General features: G+C 61.7%; 5 protein-coding genes across 5 annotated transcripts; all 5 read right to left on the bottom strand.

Moving 5' to 3' along the window:
• Positions 1–2,408: 2,408 nt before the first annotated feature.
• On the bottom strand, positions 2,409–4,240 carry GPR119 (G protein-coupled receptor 119). Its single transcript, XM_014891004.2, is given in 5 exon segments — positions 2,409–3,396; positions 3,678–3,727; positions 3,729–3,777; positions 3,779–3,839; positions 4,180–4,240. Coding segments are annotated over 5 exon segments (1,209 nt in total).
• Positions 4,241–5,817: 1,577 nt separating this feature from the next.
• On the bottom strand, positions 5,818–12,000 carry SLC25A14 (solute carrier family 25 member 14). Its single transcript, XM_014891037.2, has 9 exons — positions 11,857–12,000; positions 11,621–11,768; positions 11,004–11,098; positions 9,279–9,364; positions 8,426–8,521; positions 7,968–8,092; positions 7,024–7,159; positions 6,673–6,753; positions 5,818–6,224 (listed from the first exon to the last, which is right to left on the bottom strand). Exons 1-9 carry the CDS (start codon positions 11,918–11,920, stop codon positions 6,183–6,185), a joined length of 873 nt encoding a protein of 290 aa, XP_014746523.1. The 5' UTR covers positions 11,921–12,000; the 3' UTR covers positions 5,818–6,182.
• Positions 12,001–12,344: 344 nt separating this feature from the next.
• RBMX2 (RNA binding motif protein X-linked 2) lies at positions 12,345–14,504 on the bottom strand. The gene is made up of 6 exons (XM_014891036.2): positions 14,470–14,504; positions 14,263–14,378; positions 14,126–14,177; positions 13,928–14,057; positions 13,644–13,824; positions 12,345–13,158 (listed from the first exon to the last, which is right to left on the bottom strand). The coding sequence occupies exons 1-6, from the start codon at positions 14,472–14,474 to the stop codon at positions 12,767–12,769; spliced, it is 876 nt and encodes a 291-aa protein (XP_014746522.1). The 5' UTR covers positions 14,475–14,504; the 3' UTR covers positions 12,345–12,766.
• A 378-nt stretch (positions 14,505–14,882) lies between these two features.
• Positions 14,883–18,124, bottom strand: RAB33A (RAB33A, member RAS oncogene family). Its single transcript, XM_014891039.2, has 2 exons — positions 17,885–18,124; positions 14,883–15,382 (listed from the first exon to the last, which is right to left on the bottom strand). The coding sequence occupies exons 1-2, from the start codon at positions 18,107–18,109 to the stop codon at positions 14,924–14,926; spliced, it is 684 nt and encodes a 227-aa protein (XP_014746525.2). The 5' UTR covers positions 18,110–18,124; the 3' UTR covers positions 14,883–14,923.
• Positions 18,125–19,776: 1,652 nt separating this feature from the next.
• On the bottom strand, positions 19,777–23,349 carry MARS2 (methionyl-tRNA synthetase 2, mitochondrial). The gene is made up of 3 exons (XM_014891003.2): positions 23,081–23,349; positions 22,611–22,945; positions 19,777–21,007 (listed from the first exon to the last, which is right to left on the bottom strand). The coding sequence occupies exons 1-3, from the start codon at positions 23,304–23,306 to the stop codon at positions 19,805–19,807; spliced, it is 1,764 nt and encodes a 587-aa protein (XP_014746489.2). The 5' UTR covers positions 23,307–23,349; the 3' UTR covers positions 19,777–19,804.

Below are 23,349 nucleotides of genomic sequence, written 5' to 3' on the forward strand. Positions count from 1 at the left end.
TGGCTGCCGCCGGGCAAGGGGCGGGGCGGGAGCTGCGCGCGCACGGTGACGGGCACGTGACAGAGCCCGGCGGGGCGGGACCGGGAACATCCCACCGGGACCGGGAACATCCCACCGGGACAGGCCACACCCCCCGGGACCGGGAACATCCCACCGGGACCGGGAACATCCCACCGGGACCGGGAACATCCCCCCGGGACCGGCCACACCCCCGGGACCGGGAACATCCCACCGGGACCGGGAACATCCCACCGGGACCGGGAACATCCCACCGGGACAGGCCACACCCCCGGGGCCGGGAACATCCCACTGGGACCGGGAATATCCCACCGGGACTGGCCACACCCCCGGGACCGGGAACATCCCACCGGGACCAACCCCCTGGGACAAGCCACACCTCCCCGGGACCGGGACCACCCTCCCGGACCGGCCACACTTTTCCAGGCCCGGCCACACCCCCCCCCCAGGACCGGGAACATCCTATCAGGACCGGCCACACCCCCAGCACTGATCACACCCCTCCGGGACCAGGACCGGGACCAAACCCCGGGACCGGGACCATTCCAGCAGGGTCATCCCCCCGGGAGCCCCTCACCGGGGCAGGGACAGGGCCGGTCCCGCTGCTGTCGCTCTCCTTTCCGCCGCCCCCGTTCTGTGCTCGCCGCCCGGTGCCGCCCCGCGCCCCGGTAGCGGAGCAGAGACCAGCCGGGCACCAAGGCGTTTATTCAGCAGTGAGGCCGGCGCCCTCCCTCCTTCCCTCCGTCCTTGCCGGTGTCCGTGAGGGGCGGGACGGCTCCGTCCCCTCCCTCCATGGCTCCCCCCGCGCTCCCGGTGCAGCCGGGCTCGGTGCCGCGGTCACCGCAGGCTGGAGCAGGACTGGCCTCACAAGGATCCAGGTCAGCAGCACCTGGAGATGTGTGCAGGGATGGAGCCGGAGCTGTGCCCCCCCAGCCCAGGGCTAGCAGGGGGAGGAGAGGGGCCAGTGCCAGCCTGAGGTGCCCAGAACACTGCAGGAGGAGTTCTGCGCCTCGTCCCCAGCCTGCAGTGTCACAGAATCTCGCAATGGTTTGGATTGGAAAGGACCCTAAAGCCCATCCCATTCCAACCCTCTGTCATGGGCACCTCGCAGTGTCCCGGGCTGCTCCAAGCCCTGTCCAGCCCGGCCTTGGGCACCGGCCCAGGTCCAGTCCATCCTGCACAGCCAGGAACGGTGTCTGCCCTGTGGCACCTGGCCCAGGGGGATGCCACAGAGGGGCTCTTGTTTGGGGCCTTTTAAAGACATTTCTATTTTTGCCTCTTCCTCGAGGATGGGGAAGGCCTCAGCTCCATGGCAAGTTCTGGATATGAGTGGATACAGCCCCGAGCCTTGGGGGCTGCTAGTGGGGCAAGGACAGAGGTGGGAACAGCTGCTGCTTCCTGCAGAGCACCCTCCTTTTCAGAGCAGCGTACTTTTATAGCAAATAAACCTCTTCTAAGGGAAGTTTTCTTGCTGTGTGGGTGGGTAGTGGTGGGCAGGGTGGGCGTGCAGGGACCCTTCCAGCCCCAAATCCTGGGTGAGGAACAGCAGCTCTCCTTCGTGGGGATCTCTGAGGCAGCAAATCCTCCCTGTCCCAGTTACTCATTGACTCACTTTACAGCCTGGGTAAACAGTGACAGCAGGACCAGGCTGCCCCCCCTGCCCTGGGGCTGCCCCCCCTGCCCTGGATCACACCAGCCCCCAGACTCTCTCTGTGCCCCATGCCCAAACCCAGCCCCCTCACCTCTGCTCACCTTCCTGCCCCATGGAGGATGGAGAGGTGGGGTTGGGATGGGAGCAGGAGCACCTGAGGTGCTTGGGGATGTTCAGAGCCTGCCCAGCCCCTGCTGGGATGGAGCCTCTCTGTGCCCACACCTGCCCCGGGAATGGGGATTGCTGCCCATAGAGGCAATGCTGGGGACACAGGGGACGGCAGGGGTGCACACCTGGCACCAGGGAGTGCTGAGTAGTGATGGGTGAAGGGTCTTTGCCTATGGAGCGAGTGGGGGAGCTTGGTCCGGGAGACACGGGACTGCTCCAGCAGAGACTCCCAGGGAATGCAGGGAGGATCTCAGGGAACTCCTGCAGGGAGGATCTCAGGGAGCTCCTGCAGCCTGGGGTGCCCAGGGCTGGGGTGAAGCCAGCTGTTGGATTTTGCCCTGTTCTGACCCAGAGATGAGGCAACTGAGAGGCGTTTTAAAAACCTTTTATCAGCTGTGCTGGGGCTGCGGGGCAGTGGGCAGGCTGGAATCCGGCCGTGATGGTGGCCGGGAATTGACACCCAGACTGGTCCCACCCATCCACGATCTCCTCCACAGCAGGCAGGCCTTGAGTGCGTGGCCATGATGCAGGAGGGGAGCTGGGAAGCCAGAGACAGCCTCTCCTTACCCAGTCAGTCCTGGAGCTCCAGGCAGGACACAGCAGCAAGAGCCTTGGTGTCCCTGCCAGGGGAGCAGCGGCCGTGGCCCAGGCGGAGCAGGATTCTCCTCCTGAGAGCTGCAGCCAGCTGGGAGAGCTGGAGCTGCACATCCCTCTGCCAGTAGGAGTAGAGCAGGGGGTTCAGCAGGGAGTTGCCCAGCCCCAGCAGCCAGAGGAAGTTCTCGATGACTCGGTAGGGGAGGCACTCGGCGCACACCATCTGCACCACGCTGGCGATGAAGAAGGGCAGCCAGGACACGGTGAAGCAGCCGATGAGCGCGGCCACCGTGCGCATGGCCTTCATGTCACTGGTGACACGGGGAGGGGGACAGGCCCCCGCCAGCCCCGCCTGCTTCACCTTCTGGATGTGCTGCACGTGCACCGAGGCGATTTTCAGCATGTCGCAGTACAGGTAGAGGAAGAGGAAGAGCGCGGGGAAGAAGCCGAGGCAGAACATGGTGAGCATGTAGGAGGGGTCGAAGACGTGGAAGAAGGAGCATTTCCAATGGTCGGAGACCCTCCGGAAGCGAGGGATGAAGACGGGGAGGAAGCCAACGATGGCAGCCACCAGCCAGAGCCCCAGCAAGCACAGCCCGACCCGCGGCCCTGTCACCAGCTGGAAATAGTGGAAGGGCTTCCTGATGGCCAGGTGCCTGTCACACGCAACCAGGATCAGGGACAGGATGGAGGCAGCGCAGGACGAGGTGACAAAAGCCATTCTCAGGACGCAAAAGTTCTGGGAAAGGTAAAAGGGCTGGGAAATCTCATCTATGGCCACGCCCATGACTGTGAAGCCAACCATGGCATCGGCCAAGGCAAGGTTGAGGACGAAGCAGAGCCCCTTGGAGCCGCTCTTGTGGATGTGGCAGAGCAGGACGATGGCCACCGGCACGTTGGCAGCGAGGATGAGCGAGGCCAGCAAGGCCAGGATGGCTCCCACGGCCCTGCTGGCCACGGCTGCGCTGTGTGAGACACACCACGACTCTGTACCCCCAACAGGATCCTCCTCGGCCATCACTCACCAGGTGCTGCTTGGCAGCCCCTCACTCTGCGGGAGCAGCAGGAATCCCAGGGAGCAGCAGCAGGAATCCCGGGATCAGAAGGAATCCTGGGATCAGCAGCAGGAATCCCAGGGAGCAGCAGCAATCCTTGGGGATCTGGGATGTCTCAGGGATCTGGGATGTCTCAGGGAAGCAGGGGTGTCTCTCAGGGATCAGGGATGTCTCTCAGAGCAGAGCTCTGCCCGTGGAAGGGACTGCTGGACTCGCTGCTGTGCCCGTGGAGGTCCCTCCCCTCCAGCCACGTTTCCAGACAACCCTGGAGCAGGGGGTGACAGGGAGCACCTGGCAGGAAGCTGCCACGGTGGCACACGGGGCGGTGGCCGTGCCCCCCCGGGCACCGGGGGCTGGAGCAGAGCAGCTCCCACACAGGAACGGCGATGGGGACAAGCACAGAGAGCTCCCAGTGCCCAGCACAGCTCGGGGGGCTCCTGGGGACACTGCCAGAGCCAGGACAGCTTCTTGCTGCTGGCACCAAGGGAACACCGCTGAAGGCAGCCTGGGGAAAAGCACTGGCAAGGGATGTGTGCTCTGACACAGATGGAGAAACATCTGCCAGCCTGGGAAAGCAGCTGGGAGCCTGCAGTGCCCTTGGCAAGCACAGCTGGGAAGCCAGGGCATCCCTGGGGAGGCTGAAATCGAGGGATTGCCGGCCCCTGCAGGGCAGAAAACAACACACACACACACAGAGGGGTGTCAGATCCAGGCAGAAGGCAGCCTCTGAGAGCTGGTCCCTCTGCCCAGCCATGGATCCATGCAGAAGTGACTGGCTGCTGCCCCAAAGAGCCTCTCCCCGTCCTGGAGCTGCCCCTGCACAGCCCTTTGGATCCAGGAACACCGGGATCCATGAGACAGGACACATCCAAAGAGAGACCTTGTCCATCACGGACTGACCCCACTCCTGGGGGAGTCTGATGGCCTTGGCTGTGACACTTCCACTGAAATCTGTGTCAGTGCTAGGAACAGTAAATAATAATTCTATATACACACTCACTCACTTTGCTAGTCATATTTCCCTAATAGCAATTTGTAACAGAGAAATTAGTGAAAACAAAGCCTCTGCATCCTACAGAATCCCACAACGCCCCTCACCCCTCCCGGGGGGCTTGACCTTCACAGGGTCTGACAGTGCCAGCTCCAGCCCCTACCACAAATGTCACAAACCTCTTCTGCCTCGTGAGCTGGAAAAATCCAGGCTGCCAGGAAACGAGCAGGACTGGGCTCCAATGTCAAACAGTAACTGGGGAGAGGCTGGGGAGGGAGGGGCCCTGCTGGGGGGGAAGGAGCAGAGGATGGGGAATGGGGATGGAGAATGGGGGGCACTGGCTGTGGGGATGGGGAATGGGGACCCTCAGGAACACCCAGGCTCTGCACTGCAGGCAGCCACAGGAAAGGTTCTGGTGACCTTACACTCCTGTTTGCCCAGGGAGATGTCTGGGGAGCCTTTTCCCTGATGCTGGAGAGAGTCCAAACAATTGGAAGGAGACCAAGGAGGAGGGAGAAGTGGCAGGGCAGTGAGGAGCAAGGACAGGCTGGAGCCAGTGCCTTTTACTGCCATTTTTAGCTTTCATGGATCAGGAGCACACGAATTTCTACCTTAAACACCTGGGGAGGGCTGACTGGTTCCCATGGAGCCTCCCATGCTGGATTTCCACCCCCTGGACCTTCCTGTGTGTGCAGGGGAGCAGGCACAGCCCTGCTCAAGGCAGGATTTCAGCCCAAGAGCTCAGGGGAGTCACCTTCCCTGCACCTGCAGCCTCCACAGACAGCTCAGGCTTTGAAACACCAATTCCCTCCCATTGTTCCCAGCGGGATTTGGCTGAACATTCCTTGTGTGAGCTCACCAGAATCTCAGCTCACAGCCAGGACATGCTGCTGTGTCACAAGGGACCCTCATCCAAACCAAAGCCACCCCCCCAGGAAGAGGAAAGGGAGCAGGAACATAAAAACCGTTTGCTTCCATAGCCATAAACACGAAAAAAAATAACCAAAAACCAGAAGAGGATCACCAAAATATCCTGCTCAGCACCACAGCCACCATTTTCACCTTTAAAGCACAGTACCTGGCTTTACAAATGATTTAAGCAAAAATAGTGTCATGGTAAGCAGGAATTTAAGACTGAGGTTTGGCAAAACTGAGCTGAGAAGGCAACAAGGTCGTTTTCTGACAGTAACAAACTTGGGTTTAGAAAATGGATGCTACAGATCGTTCCTATATAAATATATGGAGAACAAAAGGGTCTATAGTTTGGTGAAAACCACCTTCTGTGCTCTCCAAGAGCAGACACCCCTGCAGTCAATGAGCACAGCCCCAAACTCAAGCCATCCAGTCAATAAATAATTTAATGAAGTTACAAGTTCTGCAAGAAACATGATGACAATGGCACCTTCCCAGGCCCCAGCCCTGCCCCACGGGCACGGGGGGACCCCCACACCTGGCAGCCACTAGCCACAGTGCCCCAAAGGCCACTGGAATGCACAGATCTTCACAGAAGATACTCCTGCAGGCCTGGGCACGTGGACACCTCCGGTGGCAAACACGGCTCCTCCTGCAGGGGCCGTGCACGTGGGGACAGCCCAGCCCACAGGGACCAAACACCACGACATGGGGACAGTGGGATGAAGGGGGAGGTGGCAGCACAGCTCTGCTGCCAGCCCCGAGGATGACTCTGGTGAGATGAAGGCAGCTCTCAGAAGGGGAGGCGCTTCAACTGCTCGTACGTGATAAAAAACTGAAATTTGAGTCAAGGAACTGGGGACAGATGTGAGTGAGGCAGTGGCTGGCAGGGTGGGCAGAGACACCCACCCAGGGAGCTCCCTGGGCAGGCAGCACAGCCTGAGCTGCCCAGGCGGGACAGGGCAAGGGCACAGGGGCTGCCAGGAGCAGGGAGATGGAGGCAGAGCAAACCCAGAGCTCTGGGACAGCTCTGCAAGCCCAGGCTGGGAGCTCCTCACAGGGAATTCCCCAGGCAGTCCCAGCAGGCAGGATGGTCTGGCTCAGCAGCAGAACACTCCCAAGCAGGAGCTCACCCAGGAATCTCCTGCAGCCCAGCCCAGCCCGGTCCCAGCCCAGCCCTCAGAGGCTCTACAGGAACCATCAGCAGTGCCCAGGGGGTCCCCAGTGCACCCAGCGCCCTGCCCTGCCCACCCCCTCCTCCCCAGCAGCACGGGGAAGGATACAATGATGTTCCAGGGACCCAGACGAAGCCAGTTGGGCCAGAAGCCTTTGTAGAGTGCAAAGAAACCCTCGCTCTTCCACGTCTGGGAGGAGAAACAAAAGGATGAGGAGACAGCCCAGGCCATGCCCTGCCCACCCCCCGTGCCACAGCTGCTGCAGGGAGCACACAGACCCCTGCCAGTGTGTGAAGCATCACTTACAGCCTCTGAACACAGCTGACGGCATCACAGCCCAGATTTTGCCCCAGGAGGCTGGGAGGTGACTCTGGGCCCTCTCCTGATTGTGTCACTGCAGGATCTCCCTGCTCCCATCAGCGTCCTGGCCACCCTCCCAGGGCAGGGCTGTGCCCTCACCTTGACCAGGCCATCCAGGGTGCCCTTGTAGAGCTCGGTGCTGCCCACGATGGCACGCTGGTTCATCATCCTCGTCCTCACCACGTCCACGGGGTTGGAGGCGATGGCCCCTGCCAGCCCACACGTGAAACTGGAACTGCACACACAGGTCAGGCAGGGACAGCCTGGGCACGGCCACTGCCCCTCACTCAGGCACAAAACACCTCCCACTGGTATCATCAAAGGCATCAGCAATCAACATGAGCTGCACTACCTGCTCCCACCTGGGAAACGGGCAGTGCCAGCACCTGGGCCAGCTCAGGGGAGGGAAATGCTCAGCTCAGCTAAGCCAGACCCTCACTGAGCCCACAGCTGGTCCCACGGGGCACCTGCAGCCCTGCAAGGGTCCCAGGTGCAGCCCAGGTGACACAGACCCGAAGGCACACCCTGGGAGTGCACATCCTTCCCACCAGAGCATCTTTGGGACGGAGGGAGGAAGAGCAGAGACAGCAGAAAGGATCAGAGAGCTGAAGGGATCAGAGCTGCCAGTCTCCCCCTCCACAGAGGCTCTGGTGCTCCTCATCCCCCTCCTCCTCCTCAGCTTCACCCCAGCTGGCAAAGCCAATGGAAGCAGTGCAGCACCTGCAGCAATGGCAGTGTGGAGGTGAAAAAGGATTCTGGTGTTCTCTGCCAGCCCTGCCCAGAGCAGGCTGACTGCTACACCTGCTCTGGGTCCTGCCAGCTCCGTGTCTCAAGGCTCCACACCCGACTCTGAGCTGTTCCAGCTGACAGAGCAGATCCCCTGGAATCACTGACCCAGCTCCAGATCCCCTGGAATCACTGACCCAGCTCCAGATCCCCCGGAATCACTGACCCTGCTCCCTGCAGCCCCATGGATGGTCTCTCCCCAGCCCCACCTGGCTCCTGTGCCTCACACAGCCCCCAAGGCTGCAGCAGGTACTCACACGAAGTGGGCAAAGATGGTGTCCCCCATGAGGCCTGACAGGATCAGATGTTTCTTGGTGATGTCGTAGACTGGCAGCTCCACCCCCACCACGATGGCCGCTCGCTGGGCCGTGGGGACAACGCCCTGGGGAGCAGGGACACTGTCACCAACTGCAGCCACATCCCCCAGCTCCTCACAGGGCCTCCCCTGCACCCTCACCAACAGCACCCGGCTGTGCTGCAGAGCCAAGGAGGAGGTGTCTCCATCCTGGCAGCGTTATCCCAGCTGGATTCACTCCACTCTGCCTCCCTGCTCCCAGCACGGGGGGACTGGGCTGCCACCCCCTCACCTTCTGCACCAGCTTCGATGCCAGGAAAGATTCTGAGCAGTTTAAGGAGCCAGGAGGGGCTCCAGGTGCTTCCCTAAGATTTCTGTTGGTTCTGCTGCTGGGGGGGGATTCTAGGAGTTGGTGCTCACCCTCCAGAGGCCTCGGGTACCTTCCTGCTGGTAGATGTCAATGAAGCTGCCAATCATCCCACCCTGGAACAAGCTGCCCTGAGCCTGCATTCGGATCTGCAAGAAAGGGAAGAGTCAGCAGAAGGACATGAACACCTGGGCTGACACGACAGGGCAGGGACAGCAGGGACAGCAGCTCCATGGAACTGCTGGGAGAAGGAACAGAGCAGCCCAGAGCACACACTGCTCTCCACATCCCTCTCCCTGCAAACCGCATGGACAGGACAGGGACAGCAGCAGGGTGGGGGCACAGGGACATGAGGGACAAGGCCTTCCCCCCAAAAGCAGTCCCAGAAGGGGGATCTACACAGGGAGAAGAGTGGGGAAGTTCTCCAGGCTCCCTCTGCCCAGAGCACCAGGCAGTCCCCACTGGGCTCTGCTCACCCCATGTAACAGGCAGGCCCTTGGGGCAGTGACCAAGGGGACAGGAGCAGCTGGCTGCCACCTGCTCACCTGGCCCAGGTTGGAGAACACAGCTCCCACCCTCAGCAGGACAAGTGTCACGATCCTTGCTGCCCAGAGAAGCTGGGCTGCTCCATCCCTGGGAGTGTTCCAAGCCAGGCTGGGCAGGGCTTGGAGCAGCCTGGGACAGTGGGAGGTGTCCCTGCCCATGGCAGGAGGTGGAAGGAGATGGTTTTTCATGCCCATCCCAACCCAAACCGTTCTGGGATTCTGTGATCTTTAAACATCTGTTAATTACCCTGGGCTTTGGTCCCCAGTCATTAAAAATCCCCGAACGAGCAGAAGTGGTGGCTCAGGGAGCACTGAGCTGCTCCTCCCACAGGCCCCACAGGCAGCCAGGAGCAGCCCTTACCTTCAGCACATCTGTGGGATTGGCCAGCGCAGAGGAGATGACCCCAGAGACCACCCCACAGATCACATTGATCAGCAACGTTTCATCTGCAACCAAGGAAAGGAGGTCAGACCCTCAGGGGAGGGGGCACAGCAGGAGGGAACAGGGGCTGGGAAGAGCAGAGCAGCTCAGTTCTCGAATCACACAGGGAAGCTGGAGGAGCAGGGCCTGGGCGGGTGCCACAGCCCCTGACAGGTCTGTCCCCACCTGCCAGGGACACAAGGTGGCAGCTGAAACACTCAGCAAGGCACTCTCAGAGGGCCTGACTGATGAGAAGGAAAATCCTGGGACACGTGAAAATTGCGAACAATCATCTGAGATTTCTCATTGCAGGGAGGAGCCAGGACAGAGGCAGACAGAGAGGGACAACCCAGCATTTCCCCAGGCCCCTGGATTTGCCTACACAGAGCCACTGGAGCCAGCTGAGGATGGAGAACAGGCAGGGATTAGATGGGATTAGTGCCAGGGAACAACCCGAGCTTCCAGGCCCAGTATTAGGATGATGGTTACATGGGGAAAAAGCACAGGCCTTTGCTGGTACTGACCAGGACACTTCCCAGAGGACACCAGGCCACTGGCTGCCCCAGGCCTGTAGGGAGACAAACATTGAGGCGTGGAGCTGGCAGCTGGAAAGGCTGGAACAGCGAGGGGGTGTGGGGCCTGTGTACACAGACAGAACCAGGCAGGGAGAGGCGTTACTGGAGCAGGACAGCAGCCCTGAAAGGACCTCTGGAGTCACAGAATCTCCTGGATGGAAGGGTTCCACAAGGATCATCCAGTCCAACCCCTGGCCCTGCACAGACACCCCAAAAATCCCGCCCTGTGCATCCCTGGGAGCTCTGTCCAAACACTCCTGGAGCTCTGGCAGCCTTGGAGCTGTGCCCATTCCCTGGGGAGCCTGGGCAGTGCCCCTCTGGGGAAAAAAAAACCTTCTCCTGAGATCACCTAAACCTCCCCTGGCACAGCTTTGTACCATTACTGGGCTGCATTTCAGCTGCCCATCCCACTTTCCCAGGCTGGAGCAGTGTTACAACATTCCCTGGTATCCCAGCAGGGATGGAAATCTCACCTGCACATCTCAGTGCTCCCTGGGGAACACCCAGCAGACTCCTGCTGCTCCAGGAGCTGCACAGGGCACAGGTGGAACCTCACCTTTGCAGACAGGAACAAAGCTCCCCAGAGCTGGACTGCACAATTCCTATCCAGAGTGTGCCTGGCTGTGCCAGGAGAGGCTCAGGCTGGACATCAGGAGGAATTTCTCCACGGAAAGGGTGGTCAGGCATTGGAAGGGGCTGTTCAGGGAGGTTTAGGGTCCCCATCCCTGGAGGTGTCACCTGGAGGTGACACTCAGAGCTCTCGGCTGGGAACAAGGTGGGGACCAGACACAGGTTGGACTTGGTGATCCTGGAGAGCTTTTCTGACCTAAGTGATTCTGTGATTCTCCTGTGATTCCCTGAAAGGAACCTGGAGGGAGTTTTGGGGTATGGACCACAGACACAGTGAGGTTCCCATGGGGATTGAATCCAATCCTTGCTCTCACTGGGAAACAAACCCACAGCAGCCAGCAATGGAGCTCCATTGCTGTGGGAATCTCGGGGCGGGAAGGACACAGCAAGGAAGGAGCAGAACACACAGCCCAGAGTGTGAGGGGGGAGCTGGGAGGTGCCGCCCTCCCCCTGCACCGACCTTCCATGCGATCCACGAAGAGCCGCTTGAGGCTCTGGTAGATGCCGATCTTGATGGTGCCATAGGACGCCTGTCTCAGCAGAGCCGGGGCGATCCTGAGGAGGAATGGAGCCTGAGCATCGCTGGGGCCAGCCCGGGATAACCCGGGATAACCCGGGATTGCCCCACGCAGCCCCGGGCTCGGGAACACCGGCAGGCTCCGCTCAGGGAGGGACCCCGGGGGTCCCGGCAGCTGCAGGGCATGGGGGGGCCGGGATGGGCAGGGAACCAGGGAATGTCGTGACAGAGGGTGGGGAGGGGAGCCGGGACAGGAGCAGGGCCGGGGTGGGCAGAGGGGAAGAAGCCGGGATGGGTGGGGGAGACCCGGGGAACGCAGGGGGAGATGCGGGGGCGTGGGAGAGGTGCCGGGACGGGCCGGTGGGGGCGAACACGCCAGAACGGGGATGCTGCGGCCGAACGGGGAGCCCAGCACGGGCGGGGGAGCTCCGGAGCCAGAGGAGAAGGAACCGGGTGGGTGGAAGGAGGTGCCGGGGCGGATGGATGCGGTCCCGGTAGGGATGGATGGATGGATGGATGGATGGGGCCCCGGTACGGACGGATGCGGTCCCGGTGCTCACCCCGAGTACAGGGCCCGTCCGCCCTCCTCGCGGCAGATGCGGAAGAGCGCGTGGAACATTCCCCGGTACCGAACCTCGCGGAACCGCGCGTCGGTGCTCTGCCCCTGCACCTGCAGCCGCGTCTTGGTGAGGTCCACGGGGAACGTGCCTGCGGGGACAGCGGGGACAGCGGCCTCAGCGCCCGCCGGGACACGCACCGGTCCCGGTCCCGGTCCCGCCCGGCCCCCCCGCCTCACCGAACTCGGCCACGATGGAGGCGAGCCCGCCATACACGAAGGGTTTCCAGTTGAGCGCGGACATGGCATGGCGGGCGGACACCGCCGCGCGCGCCGCCGCCACCGGGCCGGGACCGGAAGCGGAACCGGGCTCTGCAGCGCCGCGCCGCGCGCGCCCCCTGCCGGCCCCGGCGGTACCGGCACCGACACCGGCACCGCCCGCACCGGCATCAGCACCAGGGCTGCCCCCACCCCAACCCCGCCGCAGCCCCTCGGGTGTCGCCGGGAGCGGTCCCGGTACTCCGGGGGGAAATTCCCCCTCGCGCCTGCAGGGATTCCTCCTTGTAGGAACCAGATCCAGCTACAGCCCCTCCCTTCTCCATCCCGTGAATGCCCCAGTCCAGCGCTCCCCGTTTTCCAGCCAAATAAGCCCAAAATGAGCGTAAGAAAAACAGATGGCACCTCGTCCCTGGCCCGCGGACAGGAACACTGCTCCCGGGACCAGCTTCTCCCTAGCAGGAACTTTTATTAAGAAACCTTTAAACAAATCCATGATAAATCACCCCGACACAGCGGTGCAGCTCTGTGGATACACCGTGGAATCCAGAAGATGCTGGGTGGGCACAGGGCCCAGACCTGGCCCACGAGGCCACACAAGACACTCAGCAGCCTCTGCCTCAGTGCAAGAGGGGGACATTCCCCAGGGATTGAGGGAAGGGAGCATCCTGCTGCTCCCAGCCTTCACCGCTTCACACCCTCCATGGTTGAAGGATAAACCCCCGTCCCAGCCAGCAGCACGGGCAGCGTGGAGAGCCCTGGCCCGGGGTGGGATGAGAGGCAAGGGGGAGCTCCCAGGTGACAGGGCCAGCTGTGGCAGCCCAGGAGCTCGGAGCAGGCGTGGGCAGGCTCACCCCACACGCTCACCCAGGGCTCAGCAGCGACCCGAGTCTCTGTCTCTGTCTCTGCCAGAGCCCCGTTCCCTGTGCCTGGAATGGGACTCCCGGGATCTGCCTCCCCTGGGGGACACGTCCTGCCGGCTGCTGTGCCCGTCTCCCCTCCTGCCAGGCTCCTCCCAGGAGCCGCCCTGGCCCCTCTGCTCGTGGCAGTTCTTGTCCCCCCTCCTGTCCGAGTGCCGCTGGTGCCGCCGTTCCTCGTCCCGCTGTGTCCTGCTCCCGGCGCTCCCGCCAGCGTAGCGCTCGTACCCGGGGTCCTCCTTCTCCTTCTTGATCTTGATCCTGGGGTGAGGCTCCTCCGTGCTCACCCTCTTCCCAGCTGGCGGGCTCGGCCTGGACCGCTCTGCTCTGCTCCGCTGCTTCTCTGGAACTGGGGTTTACATTTTGGGATGGACCAAACTCCAGGAGCATCTTGCCCCTCATGGTTCCCCTGGCACCATCCCAACACCTCTTTCCCCTCCACCCAGTTTCCCAGCCTGCTTCCCCCTCAGGGAGATCCCAGTCCACTTCCAAGCACGGCTTTTTCTCCTCCAGCTGCAGCCATCCCACTTCTCTCTTTAACATTCGCATCATGTTCTTCCCAGCAATGCTGGGAATATCCTTTCATTCCCCTTCCTCAGTAATGTTGTGATCCACTCTGTGGAAATTACCTCTCCAGACCTCAGCACTCTTCCTTCTTGGCTCTCCCTCATTTTTGAGGGAGCATCTCCTCAGCACTCTGTAGCAACACTTTGATCCCACCCTCATTTTGTGCCCTATTTCTTCCTCCAACCTTCTCTCCACACAGACTCCAGCCCCCAAACCCTACCACGGGCACTCCCGCCTGGGATCCAGCCTGCCAGGAACACTCCTCACCTTTCTGCTTTTTCACGGGCACATCCTCATCCTCAGACGGGGAGTCGGACGAGGTGTGAGGTGGCGTTTTGACCCCGCAGCCCTTGGCATGGAGGGCTCTGGTCACCTCATCCCAGTCCTCGGACTCCTTGGGGGGCCGGTAGTTGGCCACATGGTCCACACGGATGGTCCGGCCCTTGATCTGCGGGGCCGGGCTGTCACTGTCACCGGCAGCTCCCGGCTCCCAGGCCGGGCTGTCACCGGCAGCACTCAGCGAGCCACGGCAGAACCGGAGCTCCACTTACCTTGATCCCATTGAAGTTATCCACAGCCAGGATGGTGCTTCTCTGGTCCTCATAGCACAGGAAGCAGAAGCCCTTGGATTTCCCGGTCTTCTTGTCCCGCACGAGGTTGATGTTGACGACCTCGCCGTACCTGTGACACACGCAATGGCAGCGCCGGCGGCAGCGCCCGCGGAGCGGGGCCGGGGCTGCGGCACTTACTGCGAGAACACGCAGATGACATCGCCCTCCGTCAGCTGGTAGTGCAGCCCGCCTGCGGGGAGAGGGGAGGGAAGGATCGGGCCTACAGCACCGGCACCGGTACCGGCACAGGCCGCCGCCCCCAGCCCGGCCCGTACCCACAAAGATCCAAGCGCTGTCCTTGTATTCCGCGTGCCACGACACCGCCTCCTGCACGCCCAGCTCCGCCTCCCGCGCGTTCAGCTCATTGATCAGCTTCACCTTGGTCAGGGGGCTGCGGGCGAGGCACCGTCAGCACCGGAACCGATGGCACGGGACCGGGACCGGGACCGGGCCTGGCCTTCCCCCCGCACCCGAGCACCTACTTCATGGCGGCGGCGGCGCGCACTGCGCCTGCGCGCGGCAGCGCCCCGCCCCGAGCCCAGGCGGACGTAGCCGAGCGCAGCCGAGTCGAACGATTGTAGCCGAGTGAGGCCGAGCGTGGCCGAGCCGGGCCGATTGTAACCGAGTGTGGTCAATAATTACCGAGATAGCCCGAGCACGGCCGAACAGGGCCGATTGTAGCCGAATAAGACCGATTGTTACCGAGTAGCACCGATTGTAGCCGAGCGCTACACACCGAACCGGGCCGATTGTGGCCGAGCCGGGCCGATTACAGCCGAACTGGGCGATTGTAGCCGAGCGCTCCAGGCCGAACCGGACCGACTGTGGCCGAGCCGGGCCGATCACAGCCCTCCGTGTCCCGGCCGGGCTGAGGCGCAAAGCAAGAGTCGGAGCGCAGGGGGCTCAGAGCCTTTATTGGGGTCCGGGCGGTCCCGCTCAGCACGGGCAGGAGCCTTTCCCGCTGGCCTCGTCCAGCCGCCGGGGCTGCGGCTGCGGCTGTGCCGGCCAGCCCTCCGTGTCCCGGCAGGGCAGCGAGCGCTGCGCCTTCAGCCGGCACACCAGGCACATGAAAATCGCGTCCACGTTCTGGCTCTCCTGCGGGTCCTTGGCCGAGGTCTCAAACAAAAGCATGTTGTGAGCGTCGGCGAACTTGAGGGCCAGGCTGGATGGCACCTGGATCAGGTCTTTCAAGTCACACTTGTTCCCCACGAGCACCCTGGGGACGAGCGGGGGCACGGCGTGCCCGTTGCACTCCTCGATCCACGTCTTGAGGTTGGTGAAGGAGCTCATCTTGGTCACGTCGTAGACGAAGACCACGGCGTGCACGTTGCGGTAGTAGTGCTCCACCATGCTCTTGCGGAACCTCTCCTGCCCAGCCGTGTCCCACACCTGCACCTGGGGAGCGAAGCAGACAAGAACAGAGGCTGCGGGAGTGTGGAGCGTGGCCGTGGGGAGGGGGCTGCAGGAGGGGTTCAGCTTTCAGAGAGTCCCAGCATGGCTTGAACCGGAAGGGACCTTAAATCCCATCCCATTCCCACCCCATCCGTGGGCAGAGACACCTTCCATTATCCCAGGTTGCTCCAAGCCCCAATGTCCAACCTGGCCTTGGACACTGCCAGGGATGCAGGGGCAGCCACAGCTGCTCTGGGCACCCTGTGCCGGGGCCTCCCCATCCTCACAGCCAAGAATTTCTTCCCAATAGCCAATCTAAACCTGCTCTCGTTCAGTTTAAGGCCATTGTCTTGTCCCTCCATCCCAAGTCCCTCTCCACATCTCCTGGAGCCCTTTTAGGCACTGGAAGAGGGTCTAAGGTCTCCCCCGAGCCTTCTCTTCTCCAGGCTGAACAACCGCAGCTCTCCCAGCCTGGCTCCAGAGCAGAGGGGCTGCAGCCCCCAGAATGTCTCTGCAGCCTCCTCTGGACTCACTCCAACAGATCCATGTCTATTTGTGCACCAAATCCTACGCCATGAACGAGAACGCTGACGATTTCACAGAGAAAAAGAGAAAATGAGGAGGGGGAGCCACCCTCTGTGTAGGAGCACAGTGGGAGGACCAGGAGCTCTGTGGGAATGGGTGAGGAGCCAAGAGAGCTCATGGGGGAGGATTAAAGAACAGAACATCACAGGTGACATTGTTGGGGGTCTCTGCTGCAGACCACCTGGCCAGGAAGAGCAGGAAGATGAGGTGCTCTGGGGACACTGAGCAGCAGCCTTGTGTTTGCAGCCCCTGGTTCTCAGAGAGAACTTCAACCACCCCAACACCTCCTGAAAGGACAGCCCAGCAGGGCACAGGCAATCCAGAACATTCCAGCACACCACCGATGACAACTTCCTGACCCGAGTGACAGAGATGGCAGGAGGCCTCTGGGCTGGATGAGCAGACAGTGAGCTGGATTGGGAACTGGCTGAATGTCTGGGCCTGGACAGTGCTGGTCAGTGACACCGAGTCTGGGTGAACACTGGTAACCAGCAGAGTGCCCCAGGGGTCAGTCTGGGTTTTCCTGGTAATGGTTTGTAGCCTGGAAGTGGCCATTTCCAAGTTAATCCAAATTGCCCTGTACCCAGGGAGACAGTACCTGCCTCGGAGCCTTTCCAATTGAAAAACGCTGGCAAAGCAGAGCTGCTGTTTTGTCCTTTCAGGGCCAGTCTCTCCCAGGCAGAGCAGGAGAGGGAGGGTCCCTCTCCCACCTCTCACCTCCTCTCTTGGGTACAAATCCCAGGAAAAGGCCAGTTTGTTGCACTGCCTCCCACTCCTGCCCACTGGAGCTCAAATCATATCCAAAGGTAGAAAACCTGGCAACATTTTCTGGGTAGTGGCAGCAAACAGGCTCCATGCCAGCCTGCACCACAGCTCACACCAGCACGGCTCCGTGGGGCTGGGCAGAGCTGGGAGGGCAGAGAGAATGAGCACCTCTGAAGGATAGAGGGAAAAACATCCATGCACAGCCCAGGAGCACAAACAAAGCTCTCACCCACCAACACAAGCTCCGGTTTCATTGTGAGTTCAACTTTTGCTCAGCCATCTGTCAGTACAGCAGTGAGGTTTGTTTTTCCAGCACCAGCCTCGGGGGCCGTGGGTGCTGATCCCCACAGCTGGGCAGGCCAAGTCCACCACAAACTCTGCTCCTGGGTGGTTTCCTACCCGTGCCAGATTTGCTCTGACACACCAGAGCTCTCCAGGCCTGTTCATTCTTTCCAGGTGTCACACCAGCCTTCACATTCAAATCCATCCTGCTGCAATGGCAGCTCCAGGTGCAGCTGGGAGCAGGTTCCAGCACCGCTGCCTCTGGCCTGTGGCAGCTCTCAGCCTCGCAGTGTGGCTGCTGTGTCCAGCCCACCACCCTCTGCCTCCCCAGCCCCCTGGCTGGGGCACAGAGCTCTGTCCCCCATCCCTCTGCAGCTCTGCCCCTTTGCTGGTCCAGTGTTTGGAGCTGGAGCCACCCCAGTGCTGCGAGGATCCAGCTGTGCCCATCGCAGGGGTGGCAGTGACTCACCCCGAGCCGTCACTTCTGATCTCTGCAGGCTCAAGCCAGCCCCAGAAATAGCGACAAGGCAGCAGGGACTGGTCCAGGGGCATCTCTGCAACACAGGGACGGGAATCCTTCCCTGGCCCTGCTCCCTCGCTCCAACTGGGATGAAAGGAAAAGCCCCCAGGAGGGGTTTGGCAAGAGGCAGGGATGGGGACCGGCAAGCGGCAGGGATGGGGACCGGCAAGCGGCAGGGATGGGGACCGGCTGCCATCGCTGCTGGGGCTGCTGCCGGCAGGGCCCGGCGGGGACAGAGCGGGGCTCACGGAGGGCGGAGCGAGGCCCACCAGGACCGATGCTGGACCCACCGGGGCCGGTGCGGGACCCACCGGGGCCGGTGTCAGCCATCCCGGAGCCGCTGCGGGGCCCACCTTGATGCGCTCCCCCTCGATCTCCACCGTCTTCTCGCGGAAATCCACGCCGATGGTGGCCTCGGTCTTGCCGGGGAAGGTGCCCCCGCAGAAGCGGAAGGTCAGGCACGTCTTGCCCACGTTGGAGTCTCCGATCACGATGATTTTGAAGATGCGGGTCTGCACGTAGGGCTCCAGCGCGGGGTCGGGGCCCGGCGGTCGCCCCCCGCCGCCGCCCGCCGCCATCCCTCCCGCCCCGCTGCCGCCTCACCGGCTCATAGGGGACCCGGACCGGCACCGGCGCGGCTCCGGGTAGCGGCACCGGCACCGCTCGTCTCCGCCCCACGCCCCAGCTACGGCACAGCTCGTCCCCGCCCCGCGCACCGGCACCGGCACAACACGGCTCCACCCCACGCACCGGCACCGGCGCAGCGGCAGCGGCACCGGCACGGCCCCGCCCCGCGGACCGGCACCGGCACAGCCCCGCCCCGCGGACCGGCAGCGGCACTGGCACAGCCCCGCGTACCAGCTACGGAACCGCACGGTTCTGCCCCGCGGACTGGCACCGGCTCCGCCCTGCGCTCCCCGCTCCGGCACCGGCACGGACTCGGCTCAGCTCCGGTCCCGGGCCAGCCCTGCCACACACCGGGCACCGAGTGCCTTCAGCCCGGGCAGCGCGGGCATCCCCAGCGGAGCGCAGGGACCGGCAGGGCTGCGGGCAGCGGGCCCGGCCCCTCCCGGGAGGGAACGAGAGATCGAGGGGCACAGCGAGGCGGGACCGGACACCGGGGGACACCGACATCCCCACGTTCCCCGTGCCAAGAGCACCGGGGGACACTGACACCCCCACATTCCCAGCGCCAAGAGGTGCCAGCGGGATCACAACGCCGGTGCCAGGATGACCCGCTCCATGTCCGGCTGGGCAGCCACAGCCCCCGTGTGCCAGCATCAGAGACACCGGGAAGGGGACGTGTCCCTCCTGTCCCCAAGGAACAGGGCAGTGGGCAGCAGCACCCACGGCACGGGGGCTGCAGCAGGAAGGATGCACACAAGGATTGCAGAAGTGAGGGGAGCAGGTGATGATCTGCAGGAGGAGAGAACCATGGCAGGAGGGGATGAGGGGACTCAGCTGGACTGGGACAGTATCAGGCTGTGGCACAGAGATGGTGGCATGGGGACTGATGGCAACATGGGGCAGAGCCCCAGTGGATGCATTGCTCCTGCTCACATAGCCCAGGTGATCCCAAAATAACTCAAAACCCCCCAGAATGAGCCTCTGGAAGATGACTCCTCCAGTGCCAGCACTGATGGGACCTGCAGAAACTGGAGGCTGGGATTTAGCAGAAACCCCCAGTGGTCACCAGCACCCCAGAGTGTCAGTGCCCTTCTGCTTCCAGCAGTACGGACATGACACAGGGTGCACGGAGCCTTGCAGCAGGTGGAAAAGCCTCAGAAAGCTGAGCCTGATGAAACACATCCCCCCTCTTTCCCATTCTGGTCACATCTGCAGGTCTGCACTGCTGGATGAGACCCTCTCTCTAACCATGGCATCATCCTGCCCTCGGAATAAAGAGCAGCCACACAGGATTGTCCTCATTGAGGCTCTCAGACTTGTTTTTACCCACAAAGGGAGCTCAGTTTAGAGACCCATGGGCACCACAGCCCCACAGAACCATTTCTGACCACCCCAGCTACTTCTGACCTGGCCAAAAACCTATGGATCAAAAGTGAGATGAGGACATCGCAAAGCGACTGCTCACCCATCTCCCTGTGCAAGGAGACACCACCAAGGAGTCCCGGGACCAAGCCTGTCTCTCCTCAGGGCTTGCTTGATCCCCCCTGCTCAGGCTGGCTTCCCACCCCTCCATACCACCACTAGGAATGGGAGCAAAGTGCTTTTAACAGAGACAATGTTGTCCCGGAATTCCCAGAAGCTTTTATTCATAGAAGCTGTTTGTCAGGGACTTGAGCTTCTTGCTTTCTCTTCTTCACAGTTTCCGACTTGCCCAGCCTGTGGAACAAGATGCCAGTGTCAGGTCCGAGCTGCCTCCCCTCAAAGGGACATGGTTTTCCATCATAGCGTGCCAGGAATGCCAGCCCAGAGAGGCCCCTCTCTGCTGGCCCCACAGCCAGCCGGGACAGCAGCTTGTCTGCCACGTGTGGGACCACGGGCTGCAGGAGCGTCCCGAACACGCGCAGGCACTCCAGCGTCACATGCAGGATGGTGTCCAGCCACAGCTGCTCCCCAGCGTCCCCCCGGTCAAGCTTCCAAGGCCTGTGCCTCTGGAAGAAGCCGTTGGTCTGCCTCACACACTGGGCAATGCATTCCAAAGCCTTGTAGATCTGGAAGCCTTGGAAATAACCGTCCACCTGTGCAGGCAGCGAGGCCACCGCTGCCACGAGCTCGTAGTCCTCAGCACACGCCCTGCCTGTGCCTTTGGCCTCCCTGCAATCCAGGACCTTTGGGAAACAGGCCTCTGAGAAGCGTGGGTAGGTGTTGCTGGGGTTAATGCTGGGGGCTGTCGAGCGATTGAGCAGCCCCCCGAGCGCATCTGCCAGCTCTGAATTCACCAACTTCACCACCTTCTCATCGTAGTAGTCACAATCCCTCTCGGGGACGCCCTGCCGCAGCAGGAAGTACCGGAACCCGTCCACACCGTACTGCCCCACGCACACACCGGGCTCCACCACATTGCCCAGGCTCTTGGACATCTTCTGGCCCCTCACAGTCCAGTGCGAGTGCACCAGGATGCGCTCGGGGGGCTCCAGCCCCGCCGCCAGCAGCAGCGCCGGCCAGTACAGCGCGTGGAACTTGAGGATGTCCTTGCCCACGACGTGGTGCACGGCCGGCCACCACGGCCCGTGGCTCTCGGGGTACCCCAGCACGCTCAGGTAGTTCACCAGGGCATCCACCCAGACGTAGATGGTCTGGCTGGGGTCACCGGGCACGGGGATGCCCCAGTGCAGCCGGCCGCGCTCGCGGGACACCGACAAGTCCGGCAAGTCCTCGTCCAGCCAGCGGAGCACGCACTGGTGAAAAGGGTCAGGACAAATGGCACGGGGGTTGTCCCGGAGCCAGTTCTGCAAGGGATCCCGGAATGCTGAGAGCCTGAACATGTAATTCTCCTCCTTGGTCCAGTGCACCTGGGACAGCAGGAGAGGAAAGGATTACGGCCCCGAGAACAGGCTGGCAATTTCACACACCGTTCCCAGCATGGAGGCTGTCGCACGCTGCCCGTGTCTGGGTGTCCTCCCATGCCACGGGAAGCTCTCAGCACCTTTCCAAGGCACTCCCTCCGTGGGATCCCCAGGAACACACCTGAGGACTCAGGCGCCTGGGATGGCTCAGCATCTTGCTTCTAAAAACACCTGTAACCCTGGGAAGGAACATCTTTCCATCTGCCAGGTTGATGTGATATCAGAAAGGAAATATGGAGATGAGAATGCACCTTCTGAACAACAGAGTTTTGTAGTAATAGTGGAAAATGACATTGCAATTCCTGCCCTACTGCCACTCCTGGTACCTGCCTTTGTTCTCCTGGGGCCGTACTCCTCTTTTTCCTCAGTTTATGCTTTAATGCATCAAAGTCACTAACTTTGTTTGCTTACAGCACTGGCAGCACTTCTCCCCCACAGTTAAGTGCATTAAATGACACATTTAGCTAAACCAGTGAAAACTTGGTGGGTGGATGTGGTACAAGTGAGCTGTGGAAGGCACTCGGGGATCCATGGCTGGGTCAGCAATCTTTCAGTGTGCAAGGAAGACCTGAGAGCATCATTCAAAGACAAGCTGTGTGTCCTCACCCCCAGGCTCCAGCGGGTGCCAGAACCCACTCACTCACCACAAGTCTGGGGTTTATGGCGTGTGCAAACTCCCCCATTTCCGTCACAAAATTCCCAAGGAACAAACTGCCCAACTGCCTCTTTCAGGCTGGAGATAAACCCTCGCATCCCTTCCCACCACACTGCAAGAGCTTCTCTGCTCCAAGCACATTCCTGGTCCTTGGACAGTTCAACACAGGAGATGCCAGGAACTGTTCTCAAGGTACACTTGGCTTTGAATTCTGCTGACTGTTTTAGGTCTAAAGAATGACTACTTTGCCTGGAAACTTATCTTTTCCACAATTAGCTTAGACTAACTTTCTCAGATTAACTTTCTCAAGAGTTACTATTTGCCAATTCAGCCCTTTCTGTGTGCACTCCTACATCCCAGCCTCATACAAATATCACAAGAGCATAACCTGTGCTGAGCTCTGAGCAGGCTTATCTGTAGCTGCTGCATTAAATCATGTAACTCCACATCTTCTAGAGATCAGTGGCAGAGAGACGCTGGGGAAGGTGCCACACTCCTGTGGCTGACCACAGGCAGGTGATGTTACACTGCTTTAGACAGGGCTAAAACACATTTAAGAGATGGGTAAGTGTCCAGAGGTCAAACTGAACTGTCTCACAAAGCAGGTGTGAAACTCTGAATCCCCAAGGAACCCCTCATTCAATACACCCTTATCCTCCAGTTCAGTTAACTTCTCTCATCACCCCTGCAGAACACCATTCCCAGGCCAGCAGGGGCTGAATCCTTCCCGTTGCACGTAGCTGCAATGTGCACCTGCCAGGTGGGCTCTGGCAGACACTATCGAAATACAGGTGAGTCTCAGCCAACACAAATTAATAAAAGGCTACGGGAAGCACGGAACACCCCAGGTGTGTCCGGAGCAGAGCGGCAGGTGAGCGCTCCTGCAGCCTTTACCTGGTGGCCGCTCTCCAAGGACACCTTGCAGGGGCGGCCCTGGCTGTCGGTGCGCTCGGCCAGCTGGCTCTCGGGCAGGAAACTCTCCTCGGCCGTGCAGTACCAGCCCTCGTAGGAGCCCTTGTAGAGCAGCCCTGCGTGGCCGAGGGCCCCCCAGAAATGCCGCACGGCTCGCTGGTGCCGGGGCTCGCTGGTGCGAATGAAGTCGGTGTAGGAGACGCCGGCCTGGCTCAGGGCCTGGCGGAAAAGCCCCGACATGCGCTCGCAGAGCTCCGCGGGCGATGTCCCCGCCGCGGCTGCGGTCTGCTGGATCTTCAGCCCGTGCTCGTCCATCCCTGAAACGGAGAGAGGCCGTGGGGACAGCCCGGAGCCCCGCGGGGACACAGGGGCCTGGGGACACGGGGAGGGGAGCAGCCCCGGGGAGAGGGGTCAGCCCCGGGGAAGGGGCTCGGGCCGGGGCTGTCACTGACCCGTGCAGAGCCGGGCCGGGCCGGTGGCGCTCAGGCGGCGGTGGCGGAGCAGCGCGTCGGCGAGCAGCGCCGAGTACAGGTGCCCGATGTGCGGCGGCCCGTTCGCATAGAAGATGGGGGTGGAGAGCAGCAGGCGGCGGCCGGTGGCGGTGCCGGTGGCGTTGCCGGTGGCGGTGCCGGTGGCGCGGCGGAGCGGGCGCGGGAGGCGGCGGGGCGGCCGCCACATGGCGGCGGCGGCGGCGGCACCGGCACCATCGATGCGGCGGCGC

Source organism: Sturnus vulgaris, chromosome 14 (genome assembly GCF_052056855.1).
Source record: "Sturnus vulgaris isolate bStuVul1 chromosome 14, bStuVul1.hap1, whole genome shotgun sequence".
Taxonomy (NCBI): Eukaryota; Metazoa; Chordata; class Aves; order Passeriformes; family Sturnidae; genus Sturnus; species Sturnus vulgaris.